General features: G+C 38.0%; 1 protein-coding gene across 2 annotated transcripts in view; it reads left to right on the forward strand.

Moving 5' to 3' along the window:
- Positions 1-12,854, forward strand: part of FAM91A1 (family with sequence similarity 91 member A1) — a 43,486-nt gene that overhangs the window by 3,739 nt on the left and 26,893 nt on the right. The window contains exons 2-9 of one of the 2 annotated variants that reach the window (XM_006737714.3): positions 1,494-1,578; positions 2,596-2,747; positions 4,613-4,670; positions 5,366-5,433; positions 5,985-6,098; positions 7,638-7,728; positions 8,139-8,201; positions 12,581-12,687. In XM_006737714.3, the coding sequence (XP_006737777.1) occupies positions 1,494-1,578; positions 2,596-2,747; positions 4,613-4,670; positions 5,366-5,433; positions 5,985-6,098; positions 7,638-7,728; positions 8,139-8,201; positions 12,581-12,687 (738 nt within the window). The remainder of the gene's footprint in view (positions 1-1,493; positions 1,579-2,595; positions 2,748-4,612; positions 4,671-5,365; positions 5,434-5,984; positions 6,099-7,637; positions 7,729-8,138; positions 8,202-12,580; positions 12,688-12,854) is intronic. The other variant, XM_081816509.1, reaches the window with a different exon arrangement.

Below are 12,854 nucleotides of genomic sequence, written 5' to 3' on the forward strand. Positions count from 1 at the left end.
TAATTCCCCTCAGCATCTTGGCTACTGACCCGGCCGTTGGTGCTGCATAGAAGATGTAGAGTAGTTTCTCTATGATGAACTTTGCTCCTAACCACTGGAAATGTTAAAATGGATGGAAAAAATAAAAGCACATATATTCTGACAGTAGTGTGGGTCACAGTTTAACCTGTAATAGACTGACTAATTGATTTAGATGCAGGAAGAAAGATTTTCATTTTCTCACATCATCACTTTTTTGTTAAAATATATCCCACCAGTGGGTCCGGTTATGTGCCAGTTTATTCAAATGTGAGTCTTACCTGTCTTGTGAAGATTGCCTTGGGTGAAAGTAGGTGTATGAACATTTACCTCGCCTTTCAGACCTGTGAGTAGGAAATATGATAACTGAATCCTCTGATCTTTCTGCCATTAGTTTCCTAAGATGTCTAATTTTATATTACAGCGTCTTGGAAAGATCATGCCTAGTAATTAGAGGGGGGAGAGCAGTCATGTTAAAATCAGTTTATGGTTGCACATTGAATATGATGTTGACTATAATCGGACATACTTATTCTTTGCTTTTATGAGAGCCCAGTTTTGAATTTAAAACACCGAAGCACAGCTAGAAAGGTTTTTGCTCATTAAAAAATGTATTAGAATTCTAAATTGTCTAAATGTTTTTTAACAAAACCGTAGGAGCTGATGTTTTTTTTTTTTTTTAAGATTTTATTTATTTGAGAGAGAGAATGAGATAGAGAGAGAGCATGAGAGGGGGGAGGGTCAGAAGGAGAAGCAGACTCCCTGCCGAGCAGGGAGCCCGATGTGGGACTCGATCCCGGGACTCCAGGATCATGACCCGAGCCGAAGGCAGTCGCTTAACCAACTGAGCCACCCAGGCGCCCAGGAGCTGATGTTTTTAAGAAGTCATCTTTTTGGGGCTCTCCCTCACCTGCTCCTCCCCACGCTTGCATGTGTGCGCGTACTCTCTCTCAAATAAATAATAAATCTTAAAAAAAAAAAGTCATCATTTAGAGGTACATTTGAAATGTACATTCTCCAGAAGTGTTAATTTTTAATAATCATAGCCCTCAGATGTAAATAATTAGCAGACAGGGATCTGTCTTTAGTTGTCACTCTGAAATTAAAAAAATACGTAAGTGCAAGAAACCATCCGTTCATCCATCCATCCATCCATTCATTCAACACACACAAATTAGGAACAGTCAAGAAAGAAATCTTTTTAAGTAGAACTTAGTTTTTTGTTAACTTAATGAAGTTATGCTCTCAGATTGCTCTTTTATTTGATATTAAATACTTTAGGTAATTTCAGTAAGTCCTTTTAGAAAGGCAAACTGAAAATAAACACACTGAATTTTTGCTCAATATTATAGCATGAAAATTAGTATAATAATATTTAAGAAAATATTCTTTGTTCTGGAAATTAGAGGTATTAGGATAAAATTAGGGGGCATGGTTTTGAAACTGTATGAGGAAAAAGTACTTTTGTTTTTTAGAGTCTTGGAAATTCACAGAGAGAATATGAAAAGCAGGTTGTCCTGTACAGTATCCGCAATCAATTACGATATAGAAACAACTTAGGTAAGTAGAGACATTTTTACATCAAGGTGGAAACGCCTGTTGCTATTTACCGTTTTCATTAATCTGTCCTATCTTTTCAATGCATATTTCATAGTACTGAAATTATTCCATATGGACATTTAAGAAGCTCTGTACTGAGCCATCCCACCTAACAACAATTTGTATTAGCAAGTAGATTTTTCTTTCTAAATCTGATTCAAATTATTTTTTTTTTAGAGTATCATTTGTAGTTTCATTTTACCTATAGAATATTAATCTCAATTCAGATGTACTTTTTTCATTTTAGGTGAGAAAATAAGCCAGAAGAGAAGAAGTACATTAGTTCTTAGTGGTTTTTGAGTTTGAATTTTGTGGGATTTTTTTTCCATAAATTTTCCAAATATAAGTTTGAAAACTCTGTAATAATTAGAACACGTTTTAAGCATAGTTGGTTGTGTTTTTTTTTAGCTTTCTCCTTAAATGTTTGCATTTTACTTGTCAGATGACTGGTTAGTCTGTTCTATTGCCCTGCTAGTCTTCCTGTCTGTGTGTTACTCTCAGTTTAAGCACAGTAGTTCAGAGATAGTTTTTTTATTTAAATGTATTTCATGGAAGTCAGAGGCCTTTTTACGTTTAAAAAACAAAAATTATCAAATGATTTTTTGAAATAGACTTGATTCGTTGAAAACTACCATTCAGTTTGACTCTCTTGTTATATAGTAAGGGATTTGATGAATTCTAGCTTGCGTTTTGCATCTTTTGGAGAGGACATTCCACGATTGCTTTCTTGGCTTTCTGATTTGGTAAGAATTCTTTCTCTACTTATCTGTCCTGTTACAGATTCCGCTTGTGTACTCTGAAGTCTGTTTTTTGTGGCATAATTGTTTCTTTGTTCCAACTTAGATCGTTTTGTTTGTTCTCTTCCAACTACTGTGCTTTTATTTTTAATTAATGTTGGTTTGTAAAGTAGTTCTTATTGCATTTATAATTATATGTAACTGTAAGACACCTCAAAATGGAAAATTTCTCTTTCCCCAGTTAAACATGTCAAGAAAGATGAACGCAAATACTATGAGGAATTACTAAAGTACAGTCGTGATCATCTCATGCTGTACCCTTACCATCTGTCAGATATAATGGTAAAGGGCCTGAGGATAACACCGTTTTCGTATTATACCGGGATCATGGAGGTGAGTTTACGGTGTACGTGGGCCATTAGGAATGGGACAGGACTACATGTCGTCAATGCCGAAGCCAATAATGACTGGCTGGGCCCGTCTTAGCCCCAATGGGCATTGTTTCTGAGTTTACAGTGGAAAAAGGAGTGTTGGTTACAAGCTAACTGTGTCATCCACACTGTACAGGGAGTTGTTGTTGTCCGGGCTTTCATAGTCGAAAGGTACCTGTTTTTCTTCTGTGCTCTTGTAGCATTAGTCATTTATGTTAGCAGAGTCTCTATAAAACCGACTGCTTTTAACACGTGCATAAGGTTGAAGATGTGGGTGACAGAATTGAACATTGCGTTCAGAGAAACTTAATGCTTAAGTTTAACTATTCTCTGACTAGAGAAAGAATAAATGATTATAAACCCAACACGCAATACATGTGTGTTAGAAAAAGAGAAATAGATCTGTAGTCCTGGCTGCTAATTTCTTGCCATTTTTATTAACTTTTGGGTGTTAGCGTTTTTCCAAAGGTGGTTTTTAGGCCTGTGTCGAGTAACTTTAAGTATACTGTTTTGCTTTTGTTTTTTTAAAGATATTATTTATTTATTTATTTGACAGATAGAGAGCACAAGTAGGCAGAGTGGCAGGCAGAGGGAAAGGGAGAAGCAGGCTCTCTGCTGAGCAGGGAGCCCGATGCGGGGCTCGATCCCAGGACCCTGGGATCATGACCTGAGCCGAAGGCAGCTGCTTAACCTTAACTGAGCCACCCAGGCGCCCCAAGTATACTGTTTTTAAGTGAGCTGTATGTGAAGGTTGGCAGTGTTTTTCTAGTACTCAGCTGCTACTTAACTTTATCCGAACGCTGCTGTTTTGGGCCCACTCGCCACTTCCAGAGCAGGGGGCCTGGAGCTGAAGGAGCTGGGAGCGTGCAGAAACAGTGGCATCTCCTTCCGACGTGGCTTCCTTTGCAGGAGCTCCCTTTGCTTTTCTCCCTGAGCCCCTTCTTCACAAGCACTTAGGCCGTCCTGTGTCTCCCGCATCTCTGTGTCCCTGTTTGGGTGGAAAGATTAGCGTAAAGCTCAAGGCCCGACAGCCCTGGTTTCTGTCAGTCCCTTTTCCCTAGAACCAGGGCAGCAGAATGAACGTGGCAGCTAATCAGTAAGTAGAATAATTGTGGCTGTCTCTTTGATTATTTTGCTGGTATTGACCACAAGGTTTAGGAGAGATAATAGGGGAAGGTTTTTTCCCCCTTTACCAGCTTTCAGTTATATCCATGTGCTTGCTGCTCTCTGGTTTCTGTTCTTATACCATTGGGTGTAGCTCCTGGGTTGAAAATAGGCCCTATCTCCACAGTAAACAGTTGGTTTATTATTGGAGAAACAGATGGGATTGGAAGAAGCTGGATACTGAGTTTAACCATGCCGGTGGTTGGGTCTCGTAGGAGCAAAGATGACTAAGTGGTTACAGTCTTTGTCGGTAATGCGTGTCTCAGATTCCTGTTGATGGAACTGTGATACATCATGCCCCTCTTGTAGGGCATGAATCTAGGATCAGGCGTGAGGGATGGAGGGGCAGGAACCTGGAGCTCTAAAAGAGGTATTCCTTGCTTAGCTTCCAGAGGGCAGAAAGTTACAGGGCAGATGTTTGGGATTCACAAAGAGTGCTGGGAGAAACCCTGACCTGAAGGTCTGATCATCAGTTACTAGGTTGGGACCACGTAGCAAGTACCACAATGTGGCATGCATGCGTTAGGTTGCACACTTTAATCTCAGTGCTTCGGGCAATAATTGTTGTTATTCTGTTTGGCTATCGCAATACATATTTATTCACGTGTTTTTATCTAAGGACCATTTTGCATTTAGAATTTTTAATTGTTTTCTTTTTGAAAGGACATTATGAACAGTGAGAAAAGTTATGATTCATTGCCCAATTTTACTGCTGCTGACTGTAAGTATTTAATTATGCTGAAGGTAACGATTAGAGTCTGTCTTTGTGTGTGCATGCTGTTGTTTGTATTGTCATGTGTCTTAACCTAAAGCGCTTCAAGCCTGGGAACAGCAAGCAGCACTGTTGGTAGGAATTTTATCAGGTGATGCAAGTCAAGTTTAAGGTCTAGTCTAAATGTCTAAGGGAGGAATATTTTGGGGGTAAAATGAGAAAAATGAGACTAGTCTATATATTTCTAGAAACTGAAGTTCTTTCTATACTTGGGCTGTGTTGTGTACCAAACGAGGGAAGAAAATTTGTACAAGATGGTTTTGCAGCATGATACACAGTTGTTACTTAATATAATTTGCTTTATTATGCTTATTTTAAGGAAATACATATTTGACATGTGACACTGTTCTCTTGTGTAAGGAGAAACTTTTGCTGAGAAGTACACTTTGACTTCCCAGTGTTGGGAGGGTTTCTGCTTTTTAAAGATTTTCCCATGTGACATTGTCAGAGGTGTCAACTTGAGTTCATCTTTCCCAGTTTGGTTTTCTTTTATTATTTGTTTGAAGAATTCCTTTTAATTTGATATTGATTGTTAATCAGTCATCAGAGATGAACAGAAGCCAAGGGTTTTTTCCTAAAAGATCTGGGTGTACTGGTATTTGAGATACATTAAATGTTTTTAAAGGAAAGGCTCCTTCTTTCAGGTCTAAGGCTTCTTGGCATAGGAAGAAACCAGTACATTGATCTGATGAATCAGTGTCGGTCATCAAAAGTAAGTTAGTTGTTGCCCTCTTTCTCGTTTCTTCCTTGTTACCACGCGTTCTCATTGTTTTAAGTGGGAGAAATAATGAATTGTAATTTCTTTGATCAAGAAATATGCTTCATACAGAAATAATACCAAAACAAATCCTCCGTATTCTCTAGGTTATGCTTGTGCGATTATCAAATTAAAATATTTAAGGAATAAAACATTTCTTTTTAAAAATTAGCTTTGCTCTGCTCGTCTTTTTACTTGCTCATTCCACTCCCAGCGTTCACCGGATGGGTGAAATAAGGACACAGTCTCCAAATTCATTTTTACCTCTTAGATTTCCTTTGAGCTTCTGGATTTAGATCTAGACTTGATGATTAGTGTTTTGAAGTAATTTACTTTGAAATAATTGAAGAATGACTTTCTCTATTCAGTGTATCTAAAATTCTTCAGATTTAAAAGCAGAATTTAAAAAGATTTATTTAGCCTGTGAGAAACAGTCTTTTACTATGATCATTAAAAGTAGTGATTTCAGGCTGATTGCAAATTCTCAGATGTTTGTACCATTGCAGAAATTTTTCAGAAGGAAAACAGCTCGTGATCTTCTACCAGTGAAGCCGGTGGAGATTGCCATAGAGGCGTGGTGGGTGGTGCAGGCTGGATATATCACAGAAGATGACATAAAGGTGGATACCTTCAGAAATGACACATAGGATTTTTATTTTTTAAATTATCTTATAATTTTTAATTATCATTCTCTAATTTTTCTAAAAGTAACACCATTTGGTTTTCCTGAAGAAAATTAAGCGTAGGTTCAAAATTTTAAATGACCATAGTAGGCTAGAATATTGGGGGGTTTTGAAGATACTCTTTAATAATGAGGGAGGTGCACCTGGGTGGCTCAGGCGGTTAAGCATCCGACTCATGATTTCGGCACAGGTCGTGATCTCAGGGTGGTGAGATTGAGCCCCGCATCAGGCTTCACACTCAGCAGAGAGTCCGCTTGAGATTCTCTCTCCCTCTTCCTTTGCCCCTCTCCCCCTTGTGTGTGCATGCATGTGCGTTCTCTCCCTCTCTCAAGTAAGTCAATCTTTAAAAATAAAATAATGAGGGAGACTTGACTTGGTTCATGTACAGTAATCTGGGGACTTCACTTAGATAGACGTTTCATCTCAAGTGATGTGATGCTGCAGCTCCAGCCGTGATACTGGCCGGCACTTCCTGAGCACTTGCTGTGCCCTAGATGCACCAGGCTCTCTTCCCCGCACCTTTTAAATTGTCTCATTTGATTCTCATAACAGCCCCCAGGGTGGGTCCTACTTGTACTCCATTTCGCATATGAGGCCAGTGAGCACAGAGGAATGAAGTAATGGTTCAAGTCACAGTGGTGGTGAAGGTCCAGGATTTTACCTCAGGCAGTGTGCTGCGGGAGTGCTGCTCCTAGTCGCTCTGCTGAAGTGTTTTACCAAAGGGGGAGGTGCTTTGATGGGGCCGAGGGCCCGGATCAAGGGAAATGATAGTCCCGGTGGCCAGACCACATCGGAGATAAGCCTATGCGTGGTAGAAGAGATGCCGATTTAGAGGAAAAGGGGTGGAGCAGTGACCAGCCGGCCCAGAGACCAGGTCATGTCTCTATGTGGTTGAAGGAATGAAAGTGAGCATGGGGACTTTTTTTTAGTTTGCATTTTATTTTACTTCAGAAGACAGATTAAATCTCGTGAGCGGAAGGCTTAGAAATTTTGCTTCAGTGTAGGAACTTCCTAACGGCTGTCAGACTGTGTCATAAGATAGCGAACTTCCTGTCACTGATGTATCCGTGTGGGGTCTGAATAAACTTCTGCTCTGAGAGATTCAGAGTCAGCAAATGTATCTGATTCCCATTCAGAGAAGATGATGAAATATTAGTATTTATTAGGTAACACTTAATAATTAACAGCCAATATTGGTACTTATAATTACTTTGTCCTCCATTCTGTTGGTAGCATATTATGGTACCTTAATTGACGGTTATGTACATAGCTTTTTCCTTTGAATTCTAGAGTGATAAAAGAAAAAAATATGTGGTATTAGCTAATGACACATAATAATCATAATCATGTATAACATACAATATAAAATGTAATAATATATAATCATAATAATCATTGATTTAAACATGAAGATTTCAGGAGACTTAACGAATTAATTTGGATCGAACTTAATTGAAAATATTTTGCTTTTCTTAGATATGCACTTTGCCTGAGAAATGCGCTATTGATAAGATCATCGATGCGGGCCCTCAGCTCTCTGGATCACTAGATTACAATGTAGTACATAGTAAGTGGTTAGTAGAAATGGTCTTTTGTCAACATAAAAACTTGTTTTAAACCATCAACAATCAATAGCAATTTTTATCAATTAGATACACATAGTACTGTTTTCTAAGGCATGTTATTGTTTGAACTGTGACTTTAGTCCATTGTTTCCCAGTGTGGCTGTTATTCACTTATTCACATACACTAGAAATTTATACAAATGAGTCATAAGGAAATTTTTGTAGTTCTGAGCATACGAAGAAAACAGATTTGAAACCTTTAATTCTTTTCCTCTTCTGTTTACTTTTTTTTCTCCTTCACCTAGCATTCAGTTGTAAGAATCTTTACAGAAAATCAGGAATCTGTTTTGTTTTGTTTTATATTTACTGTTGTTTAGTATTCCATCTAAAACAAGTACTTTTGCTTCTGTAGGCTTATATAACAAAGGATTTATTTATCTGGATGTACCAATATCTGATGACAGTTGTATAGCAGGTAAGTATGTGCTTATATTTTCCACTGTTTTTGAGTGGTTACTGGGTGCTGGGCATTGCATATATCACCCTAATAAATTAGACATGTATCATTCTAAGATCTATGATACTAGAATTTTTCAAAGAGAGACATTTCTCCTTTGTTATGTTGTAACACGTTGCGATGTGTTCTACTTAAATTCCTTATTTTTATCTTCGTGTTGTACATGCGACGTTAAAATAATGGAAGTCTGAAATAAATTTCTCACGTCCTGAATCAACTCAGTGATTTTATAGATTTGTGTCCTTTTCGTCTGTGTTCAGTGCGTAACTGGTTTTACAGATGTTCAGTCCTGTCATCTCTGATATTTTCACCCCATGTGCCTGTCTTATTTTTTCGTGTCACTGTTGTCTTTTTTGTCTTTATCTACTCCTCCCTTCCTCCTTCACCCGTTCCCCAAGTTAAACCGATATTAAAGCCCTTGTGTATTTCCTTGTGGATGTATCCGTTTTATTAAAACATTCCCCTATTGCTGGTTATTTAGGTTGCTTATAATTTTTTTGCTGTAGTAGTGATGTGGTTAACATCCTTGAACACAGTGGAGCTTTTCTCTTCTAGGTTAGATTTCTTACCAATTTGTAGCACTTACTATATTTAGGTTATGTGTTACAAGTATGTTTTCTGGCTTATCTTTCAGCTATTGTTCTTGTTCATTGGTATCTTTTATCATACTAAGATATTTAATATTTGTGTAATCAAATATAAAATGTCAAAAATTTCCAGGGAATGACTTTGCTCTTAACTATTGAGTGATGGTAGGGGCTCATGACAAAAATAGTCCCTCATATCATTGTTGAATCCTGACAGGTTATCATGCTGTAGTGTGTCCTGACCTTTATTTGTGATTCTTTAATAATGGATTTTGAACCGTGTGCATACATGAATTCTATTTTAAGTTTGGAAAGACAGTCAGAAAGTAATGAAATACTAATTCTGGTTTGTCTAATTGCTGCTATAACAAATAAAATACTAGTTTTACAGTTGGAAAGGTTTTGACAAGGAAATGACTTCTGGAGGACAGGGCTGGTAGTGGTTTCCTGTCACTGTGGGAAAATAGGAATGCATTATGCATTATTCTAGTCTTTACTCTCATCGATAAACTGATATTGACTCATTTGAGAATCACCTAGAAAGATTGGTTTTTGATTAGTTCCTTTCAGTCCCTGTTGACTGTTTGAACATTGCCTCACAGTAGCACTAAGTGCATCTGAAAGGTGTGATCAGAGAAGGGCCAAGTGGATGGCTACTCCATTACAGAGATGTGTTCTGCCAGGCTTTTCTTAGTGTCTAGTGATTTTTGGTGGTACAGACAGACTCATGCTCTTTTAAGTGCTGAATATACCATCCTCGTCACCGTGGAACATGGGATGTTCCCCAATTTGGAATAACCTGTGAAAGGAAAGCAGTTTGACATCATGGAGGCCATCAAATTTAGCACAGAAGACACCTGAAGTTGATTTCAGAGAAAGCATTTCAGCTGTGTTTCAAAGAAACAAGCACTATGATGGTGGAACAAACTGGGGGAGAGGAGTACTTTGAAGAGAATAGTCACGAAGGGGTCTGTTGTTAAAACATATTTAGTCCATCATGCATCAAACCGTATACTTACTCAGTTTATGTCTCCCCTTTCATTTATAGCTTCTAGATTTCTGTTACACTTGAATAGATTACTTTTAGGATATATATAAAAATAGTCTAAAACGTCTTAAAATTAGCTTTTGTCATACAAGTCCAAACCTGTAGCTGGAACTTATTTTTGTATTTGAGGTGAAATAAGGGCCCAACTTGGTTTTCTTCTGTTTGGAAAACCAATAACCTTTGGATAAATGCTAGGACGGTTTTTTCAGTAACTCATGACCACTGAATGGAAGTGTTAACTTTTGTCAAACATTGAATTCCTCTCTGCATTGGATCTAATTCTGATATCCTTTTTTCTTCACTGATTTATTTTTATTTCTATACTGTGTTGTTTCATTACAGTGACTTAAAGTAACCTTTAATATTAGTTATGGCCAGGACTTCCTTGTGAGTTTTTTTTTGTTTTTTTTTTTTAATAACTTCCTTGGCTATTTCCATGTATTTTTTCTTTATATTTATTTATTTTTATTGACATGTTTAAAATTTTTATTTTGTTATTTTTTAGAGTTATAATTGACATCTACTGTGTTAGTTTCAGATATAAACTGTAGTGTTGATAATTTTATGTATTGTGAAATGAGCACCACAACAAGTCTAGTTAATAACATCCATCACCACACAGAGTTAGCAGAAAATTTTTTTCTTGTGATGAGAACTTTTAAGATCTACTCTTTTAGCCACTTTCAGATACGCAGTGCGGCATTATTAACTATAGTTGCTATGCTGTAAGTTACACCCCAGGACTTATTTAATTTTATTTATTTATTTTTTTAAGATTTTATTTATTCATTTGAGACACAGAGAGCACGAGCAGGGGGAGCAGCAGGTGGAGGGAGAGGGAGCTGCAGGCTCCCCGCTGAGCCAGGATCCCGACGTGGGGTTCCATCCCAGGACCCCGGGATCATGACCTGAGCCTAAGGCAGACGCTTCACTGACTGAGCCACGCAGGCACCCCCCCCCCCCAGGACTTACTTATTTTATAATTGGAAGTTTATACCTTTTTACTCCTTTTACCCATTTCGCTTACCTCGCATTTCTGGCAACCACCGGTCCGCTCCCTGTATATGTGAGCTTGTTTTTTTTTGTTGTTGTTGTTTTTTTAACCATATTTTTGAGTAGGCAATAGTTAGGATATACAATTCTGAATTTATAGAAGAGTATAAAAACGTCTGCCTCTGACCCGTGTCTGGCCACCCAGTTTCTCTCTCAGGGGCCACTGTTAAGTTTCTTGTTTATCTTACCAAAAGTATGCTAAGCACATAGATGTGTATGTATATATCTTTTTATGTGTGGTCTTAGTTTTACACAGATGGTGTGTTGTAGTTCGTACTTTGTATTTTTAACTTAATGTGTATTGGAGACTATTCGGTATCTCTTCATGTAGAGTTAGGTCATACTTTTTTTTATGTATTTGTAACCTCTTAAGTGTCTTGGTTTTTCTTCTCTAAAATACAGGGTTATAGTGTGGAACATCTCATGAAGTTAAGAGGATTAGACGAAATTGTGTACGTAAAGTACCTGGCAGTAGTCTGGCACTTAGTATGTGCTCAGTAAATGGTTGCTGTTACTCACACAATTGATAGTGTAGGAAAAGAATTAATGATAGCAAATAATGGGGTTTCTAAAATATTTCTAAAGAGAAACCTATGATCCTTAAAAGTCCTTGGATGACTGGACCTATAGGTAACACTAAATTAGAAAGTGACATGAGCCAGATCTGGAAAGTGAATACTCTGTCCTGAAATGTACATTGTGATTTTTCATGGTGTCTTCATTTTGAACACTTCAGTTTTCTCTGATTTCTCTTTGTAAAGAAGAACTTAGGTTTTGGGTACAATTAGATGGTATTAGGGTCAGGGGACATGGGGATACTTACTCAAATCCTTTGATGCCCGAGGCACTCTGCCTTCCCAGGATATTTTCAAGGGAAACCTGCGCAGGGAGTATGGTAAAGGAAGGCATAGTGCCTCTTCATTATGAACTGGGCAGAATGCTCTAGTAAATTGGTTTAGAGTGTCTGGACCAAAGAGATGGAGAGAAATGAATATGAATACCCGTTCAGGTGGACATCCACTGCTGGGCTGCCTCCTGTGCTGAAGAAGGTCTTGCCCGTCTTCCCACCAAGGCCACTGAGGAGGACACACTAGAAAGCCCCAAAGAGCAAATGATCCTAGTGATTGCTGGTAAAAGTGGCAGTCATGCAGATGAATTTCCTCTCTCCTCAGGATGGAGTGGGGATGATGGGACAAAGGCAGTCAGTACTCTCTGTGCACCTGGTCTTTGCATATAGCACAGCAGTTCTGTGTCCTTTGCTTTTCTGCTTTAGCCCAGTCACCCCTGCTGTCTGTGAGGCATTAAAACACAGCCATTGTGGCCTTCCCCATTCGGAAGCAGCCCCAGTCCCCTTGCCTTTCTACCCAGTTCATGTCCTCCAGCACTTCCTCTGCCTCAGTAATGCTGAGAGTTCCCTGGGATTACTCTCTGTAGGATTTGTGCTCTACTCTCAGAGTCCTCTGTGTAGACGGGGTTGTATATGGCCTTAACTTTGCGGGTTTTAGAAGACTTGCTGTGGAGTGGATAAACTAAATCAAAAGCTGAATTTAGTCCCTAAAGTAGAAGTTTCTCTTTTGGAATAGGTATTTGAATTATGCTTTTTTATTTTATAAAATCATATCACTGATGAAAGTCTATTTTTGTTTTAGTTCCTCCTCTTGAAGGTTTTGTAATGAATCGGGTGCAAGGTGATTATTTTGAAACTCTACTCTATAAGATATTTGTTTCAATAGATGAGCATACTAACGTGGCAGAGGTAAGTATGACAATATCTTATGAATGAACTTAACCTCAAGATTATAAGATAAGTTTGTGTAAAGTAGATAAAGTTATTTAACAATAAAGTTAAAATGTTTTCAGAATCTATACATGGGTAGATCATAGACCATTAATATACTTAAGTCACAATTCTTAAGTTACTTT

This window comes from Leptonychotes weddellii, chromosome 4 (genome assembly GCF_054177405.1).
Source record: "Leptonychotes weddellii isolate Sample4059 chromosome 4, ASM5417740v2, whole genome shotgun sequence".
Classification (NCBI taxonomy): domain Eukaryota; kingdom Metazoa; phylum Chordata; class Mammalia; order Carnivora; family Phocidae; genus Leptonychotes; species Leptonychotes weddellii.